General features: G+C 35.3%; 2 protein-coding genes and 1 long non-coding RNA gene across 3 annotated transcripts; 1 reads left to right on the forward strand and 2 right to left on the reverse strand.

Moving 5' to 3' along the window:
* Positions 1–236: 236 nt before the first annotated feature.
* Positions 237–5,304, reverse strand: LOC119083899. The gene is made up of 3 exons (XR_005088971.1): positions 5,159–5,304; positions 4,691–4,915; positions 237–1,020 (listed from the first exon to the last, which is right to left on the reverse strand). It is a non-coding gene; the product is annotated as an uncharacterized LOC119083899 (long non-coding RNA).
* A 5,140-nt stretch (positions 5,305–10,444) lies between these two features.
* LOC119083881 (gustatory receptor for bitter taste 66a-like) lies at positions 10,445–11,338 on the forward strand. The gene is made up of 3 exons (XM_037193695.1): positions 10,445–10,690; positions 10,755–10,940; positions 11,008–11,338. The coding sequence occupies exons 1-3, from the start codon at positions 10,598–10,600 to the stop codon at positions 11,119–11,121; spliced, it is 393 nt and encodes a 130-aa protein (XP_037049590.1). The 5' UTR covers positions 10,445–10,597; the 3' UTR covers positions 11,122–11,338.
* Positions 11,339–13,418: 2,080 nt separating this feature from the next.
* LOC119083865 (non-structural maintenance of chromosomes element 3 homolog) lies at positions 13,419–14,640 on the reverse strand. Its single transcript, XM_037193675.1, has 5 exons — positions 14,227–14,640; positions 13,982–14,162; positions 13,769–13,919; positions 13,635–13,707; positions 13,419–13,569 (listed from the first exon to the last, which is right to left on the reverse strand). Exons 1-5 carry the CDS (start codon positions 14,494–14,496, stop codon positions 13,477–13,479), a joined length of 768 nt encoding a protein of 255 aa, XP_037049570.1. The 5' UTR covers positions 14,497–14,640; the 3' UTR covers positions 13,419–13,476.
* Between the last annotated feature and the right edge of the window lie 861 nt (positions 14,641–15,501).

Consider the following 15,501-nt stretch of genomic DNA (forward strand, 5'->3'; position numbering starts at 1 on the left):
CACCCGAACATTGATGAAATTATTCAAACCAACTAAGCGATAGACAGCCACTCATTACTTATTTACCACGTTATCGTCTGTAATTGATAGTTCATATAAATATAGTTCAGCGAAAAAGGTTACGGACGTAATGAAATTAATTATACACTCGCGGAATTTTGAAAACCGACACATTTTCTGTCTTATTTATTTTATTGTTTTATTTCGTGGTTTACTGGTTTTTTATGAGTTTTGCATGTATTTTTATATGGAGAAATCAGAAACTCAAATAAAACACAGAAGCAGAAAAGGTGTCGGTTTTCAAAATTTCGTGTTTGTATAAACATATTCCAGTTTCCAGCCGTACCACTGCTCTAATAGAAAACGTTACACAGGTCAAAATGTACAACAAAACATGCTCACTTCACATCACTAACCTAGCGCGAGTGCGATTTCAAGTCGACACTACTTACATGCGATCATTCATAGACAAAATAGCAATACTTAAAGGTAAATATTGTCATTATTAAATCCTTCTTATACGGCTTTTGTAGCATGTTGAAGTAAAAGTTGTAAAAGTTCGAATTTTGAAAATATTGCCATTTAATTGAAATTTATGAGTCGTATGTGAATAAGAAATAATTAAGTTCTTTTCATGCGTTGGGCACAAATTACAGAATTTTTCTCGTAAATTTAGCCCACATTAGCCTCTAGCTTTCATTTTTCTGTAACTTTCGGCCCTTGGGCTTATATTTTTTAACTTTCGTCTCCAGTACGCAGCATATAAAACTTATAACGTAACTCTTTCGGCCTCCACAATCGATACATAAATAACTATTACTCATACTGATAAATCAATGTCAGCGCATAGGTTTTTCATATTTTGACAGTTACTTGTCAAGTGTCAATTTCCGGCTTATATTTACATACTAATTGCTATGCTAAAACTCACTAAGCAGCTCTCAATTACATCGAAACGACGAAACCATTCTAACATTCGCATTCCAATTGCTTTGTCGTAGTTTTACTGTGTATGAATTCCTAAAAGAAAATATTAGTTAGCATGATTTGGATCGTCCTTGCGGTTTATATCATAATAAGAGATCGTGTCGAAAATATCGTCTGAGCTGAGCACGTCATGTCAATTACAATTGAGATCTGCCATCAATAAGGTTGATTCGTATTGTTTCAAATCGACCTAAATCGATAGAAATAATCATTCTCAACAATAAATGTCCAAGCAACATGCGTTTTAACGTTTGACGCGATTTTCATACAAATGAGAAAATAAACAACAAGTTGTTTAAGCGAGGATATTTTTGTAAAATTTGTTGACAAAGGACTTAAAAAGAAAGTCCTCAAAAGTTATTTATTGACCTCAGTATTTTCAATTTCCATCGTTTTTGGATTTTTTTTAAATTTTGAGGACTTCTTGGTACCTAAGGTATCGAACTCTTTTATTGAAAAATCAAAACTTATTAAGCACACTATAGTTAGTGTGTGTCTGGGTCTGCTAAAACATATTTTGAACATAATGTTGAAATAATAATGAAAATATTAGAAAATCATTTACAAGCTGAGAGCACGGAAATATAAGATTAAATCAAAATTGTTATCGAGATGTATGGACATTGCTGGTCGAGCCGAAGACGATATTATTCTAGGCAGATAAAAATAGTGGCAGCCATGTTGAATTGACATTTTGGTGTCAGTCACACAGTTCACTTTCTTCTTACAATTCGATTTAGATAAAAAGTCTTCCTTGGACACAAAAAGTCTAATTTCCAAAGAATTTTTTTTCGAAAATAATCTATCTCGTACATAATGAGCCGATTCTGTGTTCAAAAAGTCTAATTTGTACTGAGAATTGTGTACATAAAATACTGTATTTTACACAAAAGATTTTTTTTAGACTTTACACACGAAAACGAGTTATCCCGAGTTATGTAATGGATTTTAAATTACAAGAGGCGAAAAACGGTTTTTAAAAATTCGATACAATACCCTCGAGGCTCACACATACACGGAGAATTTTTAAAAACATTTTTCGACTCGAGTCATTTCATGGCTTTTACATTCGCCTTTCATCGAAAAACACGAAAAACACCAAAAATTATCAATTTATTCCGAAACTAAGCACCAAAGAAACACAAAATATGTCGATCACTTCAATAACACACAATAGTAGATTACGTTGGATGCTGCGAAAGTAATTCATTACACAAGGACACAATTTAGTGATACGAGAAAACTCACGAGTAAGTTTTTGAGCAACAAGCTTCGGTAACTGTTTTCGAGTTAAGTGTAGAGTTTGCATATCCGAGCCGAAGGCGAGGTATGCAACTACACTTGTCGAGAAAACAGTTACCGAAGCTTGTTGCTCGAAAACACGAGTGAGTTCGCGAGTTCTACAAAATTGTGTCCGAGAGCAATGAATTACGTCGCAGCATCCAACGTATTCTGGTTTATTGCCTGCTCATGCGAAAATTGACTATTACACGGCTGTGCTGCAGAAATTCTACATAAATTCAGTATCTCAATAAACCAACACCAACAAAACAAAAATAAATCTGTTCTTCCGATAAAACGTTTACAAACAAATCTAGTGTACTGACGAAATCGGCTCACACGCTACACGTCTCCTAAAAAAATGATCCCGAAAACAGCACTCATGTTACATTAGTATTGTCGCAACAGTAGTTACAATTGCGTTGGTGACATGTTGACATTGAATAGTTTTTCGCAGTTATAGTATCGATGAAGACGCATTGTTCAGTCCGCTTTCAGCCCTCAACCGGGGAGGACGTTCGGCCCCTGGTAAATACTTTGGGTTCCCAGGTTCCGTGAGGAAGGCAAAGGTGTTCGTTTGAGCCAGTCTGGAGACTGGAGCGAGCTCAAATTTGTGTTTTTGTGCCGTTTGATAGAAGAACAGTATTGCCCATAAGGGCGTGAGGAGTGAACTTTTTCATAGTGAATTTAGAAACTTTTATTTGCTACGATTTCGTAACAAAATGGCGGCGACGCCATCTTAGAGAGACAATTAAAAACGCGTGATCGACATTAGCGCGTGTGAAGATAGTTTCCAGAACTATCGAATTTGAACAGAAGACATTGGCTGTACACGGATCTCTAGATCCACGCCACAATTTATATGGGCAGAGGCCCATTTGGAACAACAACAACAAGACGCATTGTTTGTGCAATTATTTTGTTAGTCCTTTTTAATGTTTTCAAAAAAATGTGCAACAAAGTGTAGTGTTTGTACCATAAGCAAAAGCAATTAGTGTTACAAGTGGAATATACAACGAAATGTGTGGCCATAAAGTGTTACTTCGGAACATCAAAATTATTGTTACAATAAATATGGCCGACAATTCTGTGTTGCGAATTCTTCTAAAAGTATGTTGTAACCAGATTACTTGCGTAACAAGTTTTTCTGAAATAACTGTGTTCATCGATCAATATTTTTATCAAAAAAATGTTATTTTAGCGATATTTCTTACATTCTTTTTCGATCGATCGATTCATTCAACAAAAAAGATAAAATGAAAGCAAGGCAAATTTTACTTGAAAGAACTGTCAACTTGAAATAAACCCCAAATATCCCTAGTGTAATGGATCACTTTCGCAGGGGGTAAACAGCCGTGTAATAGTCAATTTTCGCATGGGGCAGGCAATAAAAATATTTGCAACAACATGACAACGATTCTTGACAGCGTTCGTTTTTGAAGAGAGAGAAGTCTCTCAGTTTGCTATGCCTACTACAAAATGATCAATTTGTATTATATACACGGCGCTTTCCAGTTTGTTAACTCTAGGTGAACAATTTCCAATATTTAATCCCTAGAGATTACAAATTTGTCTATGTGTTAGCGGGGAACATTTTGACATTTTCTAAATATGCGAATTCGAATAAAAGTCGTGTTTTCGATGAAAATCGAATGTAAAATACTATTACTAGCTGAGGGCTTCGAAAGACGTGCTTGACGCATGTAGCATGTAAAACCTTTGTATAAATTAGACTTTTTGTACAAAACAGACTTTCTGTGTACAAAGTAGAGTTTTCGGAAATCGAATTGTTCAAAAAGAAATCAATCTCAGTCAGCCGGCTGCTAGGAATTTCGCGCCGCGTCATTCACAAAAATGGGAGACTGAAGTTTTGACAAGCTATTTTTAATCGACGTAAAACATTAATCTAAACAAAAAATTGTTCAACGATATGTCTCTAAACTTGTTATAAGTTCGTCTAAACGTCGAAACGTATAGCCATCCGTAAGAAAATTACAAAATGGCGACCCTATATTTTTGATTTTCTACTGTTTTTAGAAATTCTTTTGATCAGAATTGTCGATATCCATGTAGTTCTTGCTGTAGAACACCTTACACATACTTATTTTCATCGAGACTGATAACGGCCCCCGGCTCATTTTAGGCGGCTGACAAAATTGGGTCGATTTAGGGTCGTCTTTTGTAAACAAAATTAATTTTACAAAAAAAATCTCTGCGTAGAACAATTTTGTGCTTAGAATAACATTCTGCGTCGAATTGGTCGAAACTTCAATCCCCCATTGACTAAATGACACATTTTGTATAATGAAAATGTCACTTTGTGGGTTTTATTGTGAATGACAAGGCGCGAAATTCCTCAACACCTCTACCCGGCTTTTTTCTAGGGAAATGTTATGAAATTGTAAATATTGGCTCAACTAACCTTATGGCTTTTACCAACAAGGACATCCATTGTTAATATTTCGGGCCAAAATCTTCGTGTAATTTCTTCGTCCGATTATTCGTTCGATTGTCTAGATTGATTCTGCATTTTCTGTTTTTGATGCAATGTTTCCTGTGTGTTTAACCAATTTTTGCACTGTTACTGGACAAGACTGGCTCGATAATATTTTCCAGTTGCATTGAAACTCACGCCGTAGTAAGTGCGCTACAAAATTTTAAAGATGAAAATCGTCATTTCATTCTCAAATATCAATTGGTTCCCCATTCCCCACTCATTCATTCTATTGTTTAAATTCTAAAGCACATTCCACCTTCATAAATTCAAAGTTTATGGCACTTTTCTACTCACTTTCACACTAACTAGAGTTTTATAGCATTCACGTCACAAATGGTCACAAAAAGATATTTCTAACTTTTAAGCCAAACTGTTAAACCTTTTTAGACGTACCTGATTCTCATTCGAATGGTTCTCCTGATTCATTGACGAAACTCCCGCTTTCTTCATTGATGAAATTGCCCATAAAATTTTGGCAACAGTTATGATTTGGTTATTATAAAGTATAGTTTCCACTTAAAAAGAGCACTCCGTTTAGTCTCCGTTTACATGACAGTTGTAAAATATAACAAAGGAACTGTCACGTAAACGGAGTAAAAAATTGAAATAAGTTCAATTTCCACTCCGTTTGCGTGACAGTTCTTTTGTTCTATTTTACAACTGTCATGTAAACGGAGGCTAAACGGAGTGCTCTTTTTAAGTGGAAACTATACTTAAGGATTTTCATCGGTGGGCAACAGTTATACTGATTCTGATTTGATCCGTACGCAGACATTTCAAAATTGGAACCATGATGCACTAAAATTCTCATAAAATTCTATTATTTGAAAACAAATTTTTATTTCAAAAGTTTTCACTCACTGAACAATATTCACTCCGAAAAAAATAACTTATGAAACTGTAATGTAAGACGTCTCAAACTGTAATGCCGGTTGAGTATATAAATTCTATACCCGAAATCAGTTTACAATTAAACTTCGTAAACGCCCGAAACCAAAATAAATATGAACACGAATTAGTTTCATCGTCGTCGCCAACAGATAAAACGAGACAAAATGTTATGCGTATTGCGTGCGTAGGAAAAATCTCTTCATTGACTTTGAAACAATGAAACGCAGATTATTATATGAATTTCTTTATTTCTTTTTCGCTCTGCGTGATAAACTTTTTTCGTTAATGACTCGGCATGGGGTGTGGTTTTTAAGTATTTAGTACTTAAAAACTGGCAGTGTGTTAGAATGGAAAACCGAAACCCTGAATTTTATGTTAGGAAATTTTTTTTTTTTTTTTTAAATAAAAGACAACTGTGCAGCTGGTGATGTAAATTTTATATGAGCTGACATTGGTGGTAGTGGTAAGTAATGTACTGTTAATGGAAGCTGAACCTCTTGCTTCGGTTATAATTTCATATAGTTATTTATCTACCAAGGTAGGTATGAAGGTATTTTTTCGCCCTAGTTGTCGATTGTTCCCACGAGGCGAAGTCTGTAATAACAGTTCTTACTACGAATAATTTAGCATTAAATTTCGTCTTTGCCTGAGCAAGAAAATTTCGACTAAAAACCTTAAAAAAAGACATTTTTTCTCGCCCACTTATCTTGGATGAAACAGGCAAGAAAGAATTGATTTCCGTCATTGAATTGCGAAAAGAAACACATCATAACGGTAATTTTATCGATGCGAACCGGGTAATATGTCAGGGTCTTACAGATACAAATCACTCGAAAATGTTTGTCACAAAATTTTCACAGTGACAATCATACAGTTACTGCATATTTTACCATGACCAAACAGACAAATATGTGTCATCTTTTCAGCGCCGTTTAGTAGACAATAAGATTCTGTATCGGTAGTTTAACAGCGACAATTAAAGGAAGGCCTTGATGATGGACCATTTTTGACCGATTTGTGTGTTGTAATTATAATTTTGTGTCAAAGAAAAATCCTTTGAAGCTCATTGAATCATTAAAACTACAAAAATCTATTAAGAATTCATTCAGTCAAGGGATATGATCGACCCAAAAGGTGGGCCTAGTTTGTCAAAAGAGATACCTCCTACAGTCAAATACAATAAAACATTATGACATCTCTAAGCAATAATAAAATTTTTCCGTTTATTGAAATATTGTGGTGTTAGATTAACCACACAACTGTATGCCCTTCAGCTTCCATAACCATTGCATCTGTAATTTTAACACTCAAAACATGTGTTATCGATAAATTTACTGAGATTGAATCTTTCACTACTTTCACAGAGACCTTCCTTATATCCCTGCAAATAATATGCATTTATGTTGTTTATTGCTAGAAACGAACTTCGCCTGTTGAATTTCTATTATCGTTTTTTTTATAAAGAAAAACGAACCCAATTCAGCGTCTCATTTTAAGGACACACAGCAATGTAATGTTACTAAATCATCACTGATAGAGATCGGTAATCTTTTATAGTTTCACTATGTGGACTACGTGCGTACAAGAAATGCCATCAATGCTATTCATTGAATGCAATTTCATGAATAAAATTATCTTTTGTTTAGGTGTTGCGGTGGAATGGCGGTATGGAAGCTAATTCTGAGGGTCGTAGGATTTTTAAATGATTTTGTACTGAGGCACAAGTAAGGATTTTGATTATCTAATAATTCGGTTGGACTTCTATTGTATTATGAGTAAAATACTCGCTCGTACTAGATAGGCTTAGTACGAGCGAGTAGTATTGACACGAAGTAAAGATAATTATGTTGACAATGTGAATTGTTAATTATTCGTTTTCTGAACTGGACATTTTAAATATTAATTTTCCAGTAAGACGATCCCATTTCTGTTAATGAATGGACGAGAGAAATAAAACCGACGAACCGCCCCCTCTTGGTGTCATTTCTTTGATAACTGATCGAAATTACTTAAACAACGATTGACCGTTCGCATCTAACAAGTATATGAGTGACAAAGAGACTATATACAAATGGTGCAACGAATTGCTGTTGCATATTAACAAGTTGACACCTATAGTGCAAGCAACAGTAATATGAAGAAAATCGATGGAACCTTGTGCGGGTGTGCCAATATGATCGGCGGAATGGATTTGTTCCTACTAATCCAATTTCTTTTAGTCAAACGGTCACTTTCTTGGTTTGATTGACAGCATTGTTTTCGAAAATATCGACTTGAGATTTGTAGTGTGGCATTGAAAAAATTCCCTTGCCGTTTAGGAGTTTTCACTTATTGTAATTAGGCTAACAAAGCTGGTTCAATCAAAATGACATTACATATGTTACACATCGCTGCCTCATCGAAGGTATATCGCCTTATCAATTAATCAAATTAATTAATTGACCGTTTCACTTCACGAAATTATTTGATGCGATTGACTTCTGGTAATTCTGGTCAGTCGGCTATAAACAATGGCAGTAAACCAACCTCGCGTGACCGTTACGAACAGTGTTAATGTTGTAATAACTATATTAACCTTTTTCGGCATGATGCCATACTCATTATATTGCTTCTTTCGGCATAAAGTCCTTAAAACATCAATATTTGGCAATATTTACATGATAGTTACCACCATTCACTATACGGCTCAGTATCATTTCGAAACCATTGAAAATTATGATGCGAACAATAGGGACACTGGTTTGTAATCAAATTTTTCGTGTTGACCACATGGTAAAAAAAAAATTATTTAAAATTGTGAAATACAGGAAAATTGACGATTCTCATCAGTATGGTAATATTGTACTTGGAACCCATTCTAATGGTAACGGATTCATGTGCATTTTTTATAAATCAACGGAGGATCATCGATCTCCTAAATCGTATGGAGAAAGTGAATGAAAAGCTAATCAGACAAAACATTGACATCAATCTTGGTAGAGTACGAAAGATGTCAGTCGTTTTAATATCAACGGTAACAATACTGGAGGTCGGACTGGTTACCTACAATTATGTGGTATTTAAAGATGCCATATGGTTCTTTCCACTGTATTTGAGCGGTTTGTCAAAGGTGTTTTACGTTACGCTGCTAAAAATTACAAAAGAGTTTTTCCGCGGAATTAACGATCAACTGCAAGAGACAAAAATGTTGTTTGACGCGAATAAATCCGTGAAAAAGCTGAAGGCGGTAAACAAGGCGGATACCAGTGAATTTGGCTATTTGCACAAAGAAATCATCACTAAACGGAAAATGACAACCAAGCTCAAAGTTCCGCTATGCAACAATATGGAAAAAGTTGTGAAAGTGATTCCATACGGTGACAGTGGTATGTTAGTTTGAGTGCCGAGACAGTCCATATAATGGCATCAGTATTTTGTACGATGTTTTCGGTCAATGAAAATTGAAAGAAAGAACCGATTCAACCAATCTAAGTTGCTGCACATTGTGGTAGATTTTAGGCAATTTCCGCAAGTTGTAGCCAAAATGAAGTGGTTTGGGAGATTTTGTGGAGAATTTCCATCGAGAAATGAAAATCTAGATTTATATTTTCTGAATATTTGAAAGGCACGCTCTTGCAACGAGAATGAAATGCTGAAATAAAAAATCTACATTTTAATTTGCTAAACCAAATTCTACAAGCCACAACAACTCCTAAAACTAGAAAAAAAAAAACTCAAAAATCGCCTTCATTTTCGGGCCCGAAAATTGTAAAAAAAAAACAAACTTAAAACTGTACCACATAGAAGGCAGAAAATGAATTAGGATAAACAGTAGAGATATTTCTGGACTCATAAAAATAAAACAGAAGGAAAATAATGCCAACAACATACGAACATACGAACAAAGAACCCTATAGACAAGATATGAATGTTCAAAATGATTTAACATCTTTATTTTTTGGTTTCTCTTCGCTTTACAGTATACAGTTTTATATTTAGTTTAACTCATAGTTTTTTTTCTGAATATGAATTTTGACGGTTGGAGATTTGTTAATGCCATGGGTCTGCTCCAAGGCCATACAAATTGTCCATCCCTGGAGACATTAACCTCATCTTATATAAAAACCGAGCTCTATGGATGAAACCGTCTTCGTTCGGCCAGTCAAACGTGTTTACAGTTTCTTGGAACAAACCTAAACTTATCAGCAATTCTTTATGATGATATATTTAAACACAGCGCGGCTCCTAGCATGAACATAAAAAATATTTGAAGGCGGATGAAATCGCACCAGGTTCGGCGTTTCTTGTGAAAAGGTAGATGACTCGTTTTCGTTGATGAGTTAAACCATACAATACTAAAAGCGGTAGATATCACTAAAGCCTCCAAAATTGACAATTGTCAACTCAGTGTTTAGTTTATGCTAGTAGCAGTGCTGTGATTTCAATCTTAAATAAACTGAGCGAGTGTCGCTCTAGTTGGAATTTCTTATTTTCTTCTATGGAGGTGAACAGAACATTTTTCATATGCGCAAGCTGTGGCTAACAGTTTTTCTCCACGAAACATTCACATTAATTTGTTATACAATTTTTCAAAGCAAAAACAAAAGTGACAGTTGGGTGGAGAAAATGCATATTTTGTCCTCATCTCAAAGCAAAAAGGTAGAAAATAGACATTTTATTTACCGAACTCTCATCGGCCAAAGCTTACACAAGACCACGTGTTTCTTTTCTGATGACGTTTTGAATGTAGAAAATAAGGTTAATCGCACCGCTGGACTGGACAGGATGGACAGCTCTAAATTTTCTTATCCTTTTTTTTTAGATAAAAAATTGTTGTCTGACCAAAAACCGTTTTCTATCGATTCATCGGCAATACTAATTTCTGACAAACTGGACAACAAAATTAAAAAGCTTTGCCAAATTCATGACGACATTTGTGATTTAGCCACACGTATCAACAGAATGTTCAGTCTTCAAATGCTTATTTTAATAGCATACGGCTTCATGGCGATTACGGCTCGCATCTACTTTATGTACTGTAGTCTTGTGACACAAGTAAATTTTTTGTTACAATTTGTTACAAAAACAATTTCATGTACTAAATTCAAATTACCTAAAGACAATACCACTCGTATTCCGTGCCGCAGAGAGTACAACTGCCTCGCTGATTTACTTAATTTATACATCAGCAAAGTGCTTGGTTGTCGTACTGATCAGTCACAATACGAAGCGAGTTGCTCAACGTACAGGAATATTTTTGCACAAAGTGGCAATTGCGGTAGATGAAGACCATCTGTATGAAACAGTGAGATCATATTCAAAAGAAAAAGATTTTTCTCGGTTGTTAATTTATCATTAATATTCCCGGATAGGTCAATCATCTGTCGCTTAAGTTGTTAAACCATTCGATAAGGTTTTGTGCATGCGGATTCTTCGAATTGGATATGTCAACACTATACGCTGTAGGAAACACCAATGTTGGCTAATTAATTTTGTCATAGATAAGTTTCTTTTTCTTTCAGATAGCGGGAGCGATAACCAGTTACATTATCATTCTTATTCAATTCAATTTAGCTGCACTTAGAGGTAAAAAACCGTACGAGTTATCGTCATCGGGGAACGGAACTTTTCTCTTTAGAAACGAAAGTCTAACTCGAAATTAAGACACATGAAGTGGTCGATTGTATGTCGTATAACATAATGCTTAGTTTCCTCTTACCATTAAAGTACTCCGTGTGAGAGACAAAATTGAATTTTTTAAATTTTTTCTTTGTTTATTTGACTTAGCAAGGCTCTTTCACGGAGTACTTTTTGTTCAGTGGAATGGACACTTAAGAGTTGAAGTCTTTACAGCTGATTGATGTTTTTGAAGTGTGAAGTTTTTCATTCGTTGAATGGGGGGTGTAAATAAAGCAATATGAAAATGAATAACGCGAAATTTTGTTTAATTAATAAAAATGACGCGACCTGTAATGAATTACTACAATACAAAATCAAGATTTCGTAGATCCCACCAAAACTTTTTAATTGTTTTTAACGTCGCTGCGATCGCTCACACATTGTAAATATATCGGTAAGTTTGGTAAGTTTGCACTTAATATCTTGCACTCCCGAGAAAATATATTTACCACTAGCAAAGCACCTAGCAGGGTAATAGAGGTTTTACCACGCCAAATAGAGTAGTTTTTTTAATACCATTAGCAGCCTTAATGACAATTTCGCAATGACATTACGAAGAAAAAGCCACGAGACTAACAGATACAAACTATGTGTTCCACTACTAAATATGGGTGTCGCTGTAAAGTTGAGGTTCTCCACATTCATAATAAATAATAATTTGATCATATAATTGCATTAGTGAGGTCACAGTCCTCGTCAAAGTTCACCGAGGTTCCATCGATTCTGAGAAATTTTCTGGAGATTATATTTTCGGCCGCTTATCATCAAACTCGTTGATATTATTGATTGCCCCGAGAGTACTTGACCTCAGCTTTCCAACGAGCCCATATACGCCCGTGTCCTCATCACCTAACGGAAATGAACTACGAAACCCCATTTTTCGTCATATATAAAAAAGTCCCGGAAAAAATAGCGTCGATTTCGGTCAGTCGAAATTCAAAAGAATCACTCTCTGTAATTTACATATAAATTACAAAGACTGCTTGAGACTTTCACCACCTTAATGAAAGTAGTTTGTTTGATTGGGTATTGATAAAACCTATAATTACAACGAATTTTACCATATCTCAAACAATTTGTCTAATAATACAATGTCTTGATTACTACTTCGATGCGATTGCATTTGAATTAATCACTGTTTCGAAATTGGATACGTACATACGTTGTATTAAAACAATGTAGTTGTCACAATAGAAATTTATATGCTAATTGCATTTTATGGTGGAGGAGTATCATAATGAAAGAACAGGTTATGGCCGAATTGCATACACTTTTAAAGCGCGGATTGCAAATATATACTGACGTCGTAAAGTGTGGTGAACATTTAAAATGAAAATTTATAAGTGCTGAACAAATACACCTTAGAATTAGTTCACGAAAATGCTCGCATTAGGCTTGATTTCCACTTACAAAAAAAAACACTCCGTTTTGCCTACGTTAGCTAAACCTCGCCTCTTTTCTATTGTTTAAAGTGTAAGCGGAGAGAAAATGAAGTGATTTTTTCGTGAGTGGAAATCAAGACTTTAGTTTCAAAACAAACGAGACTTTTCAAAACGGTACTTTGCCTTTGTATTTACCAGCTCTTGCTTTTGTTCACAGAATGCGTTTTCATTGTTATCAAATTTAATTTTCGATTCATCTGGATTCACAGGTCATATTGTAAGGGAATTAAGTTCTTAAAAATTCTTAAATTTTACAAGCGATATTATCACTATCACTACAAGTCCACAAGGACTACAGCTTCTGTAGCAGTGCTGCGGCTTAAGCCCCTTTTCGAAATGCCTATGGTTGTTTTTCTCAGTTTATTTTGATGCCCTTGAGCCAACCAACTAACGTCATAACCTACCAATAGAAGAATTGATGTGTCTGATGCTAGATGGTGCTTGAACATACAATCCATCATCTATTCACAGATGCAAACATAACCGCAACGTAAACAAATTCTTTTGTTAAAACTTCAAGAGGTTGTGTTGGCTTCTCTGTAGGTGAAAATTGGCATTTTCAACGAACTTGGGACAGACCTATTGTTATATTCCCCGATTCTACGAATGTTGACGACCTCGCAATCGCATCATGTGCATATGGTTCGAAAATAAAACTAAACTTTAGTGGAACAATGAAAATTTATTCCAACAAGATGTGTGCCAATGGAATATGATGCTCTATATCTGTGAAGAATCAACTTCCATATTATCATCATCAATCATCAGCTCCATGTGCTGCTTCTTGAAGTACAATGTCGGCTTGTGAAATACCTAAATCCGAAATGAAAAAATGATTTTTTCTCTCCACTTGAAAAGAGTTCCTTTTGACGACTCACCTCGGCAATATTAATTAGCATAGTCTTCTTATCGAACTCCATCAGCGCTCGTTCACCCCATTCGATGGATATCCTTTAAATGTTACCGTTTGTATTTGTCGAAAACCTTAATGAGAGGAGAATTACAAACTCACTTTTCCTCGCTCGTTGCCTCCGACTGCATCTTTTCTCGTTTCAGGTACAGTTGTTTTCGAAATGTTTCCAAACACTTTTTGACGTCACCGAACCATTCATGTTCTTTGTCCATGTCTATGTCAAGACGTTCCAGAAATTTTTTCATCACACCTAGCACATCCGTTCGGATCAAAAAAACAAATTTTCCCGCATTTTCTGTTATTGTCACTTACCTTCGCTGACTGATTCACCTTTGGTAAATATGTACGACAATATAATCAGCAACAAAGTTTGATTTTGTCGTTCACATTTTCGCATTTTTATCATAGAAACGGCCGGATTCTTCTCAAAACAGATGTACTGTTTGCCACCACTTTTGACAGACGTTAGTTCGTGCAAAATGATTCCATAAATCTGTAACCAGAACGAGACGGCTTAAATATGAATTTACTTTGTGAGAACGGTTGACCTCACTCACCGATTTCAAACGATTCTGGACAGCCGGCTGAATTATCATAAAAATTTTACTGCTTCCATTGCAGCATTCTTTCACCAGATCAGCTCTTTTTATTGGTAATCTTGCGGCAAGATGATTGAGAATGAATTTCACGGTCATAACTGTGTATTGATCGTAGTCTTCAGACTCCTCGGGTGTACCCAACGAAACACTTCCTCCACTGCTTGATGATGCATTCATTTGGCTCTGAGAGCTAGCATTAAAGTTTCTTCTTCGACTCCGTTGACTCATATTGTTATGTTTTTGTATCACTGGACCCACAGTACGAAACACAACTTCTGTTTTGTCAATGCCGCAGTTTCAATATCAATTAACAACGGACAACCACAGTGCACAGTAAATCAAAAATTTCTTTCGAAAATGTGAAACGTCAGATTTTACGTGTGTTCACTTTGGCATGACAGGGTGATTACATGAGCTCGTTCAGTAAATTCGCGGTGAAACTTGAGAAAAGTTCAATTAACTCAACCTCAAATTTTTCACGCAATTTTGCACCGAATAAAGTTCAATTATTTGACATTAGGCATGAGTGATTATGATTTTGATTATTGCTCATTAGCAATAATCGATAATTTTTCTATAGTAAATTTACCAAAAAAATACGGATAATTTTTAAAATATTTCGATAAATCAATAAAAATTTAGGAAATTTTTGAGGTCTATAGAGGCTAGTTCATAGAATTCCATAGTTTCTAAGGATCCATCTTCTTCCCTGTTCTAGAACTAAAAGACGATATACATTTCCATCTGTTTTCTTGAGCTCTATTCTGGATGTAACAAAGGTGTAGTGTCTACAGGTAAGTTCCTACGATTTTATCACTGCTGAACGTGAGTTCCTGAAACGGAAAGATGAAACTGTAGGATCTGACTTCGTAATAAGTAAAGGAAAGGTTCGTGTGAGATCTCTAACACCAATCGTTCGAATGACAAGCCTTAAACATTTTTTCTTCAGGAAAATGCCAGAATTGAATACTTCGAATCCAGAGTATTCCAGAGTCTTCCAACACATATCCCGCAACTAGAACTCAAGGATAACAAGCATACCCATGACTTTTTTTGAGTTTTCATATGGAATTGGGGAAAGATTCAGGTGTCTAAAGGTCAGTTCCCAGAATTCCACCACTCAGAAGGTCTACTTTTTTCTAGTTCTTGAACTCAGGTATGACAGGCCTTTTTAACAATTTTTGAACTCTCTCCTTAGGAAATTTTTGAGGTCTATAGAGGCTAGTTTATAGA

This window comes from Bradysia coprophila, chromosome X (genome assembly GCF_014529535.1).
Source record: "Bradysia coprophila strain Holo2 chromosome X, BU_Bcop_v1, whole genome shotgun sequence".
NCBI lineage: Eukaryota > Metazoa > Arthropoda > Insecta > Diptera > Sciaridae > Bradysia > Bradysia coprophila.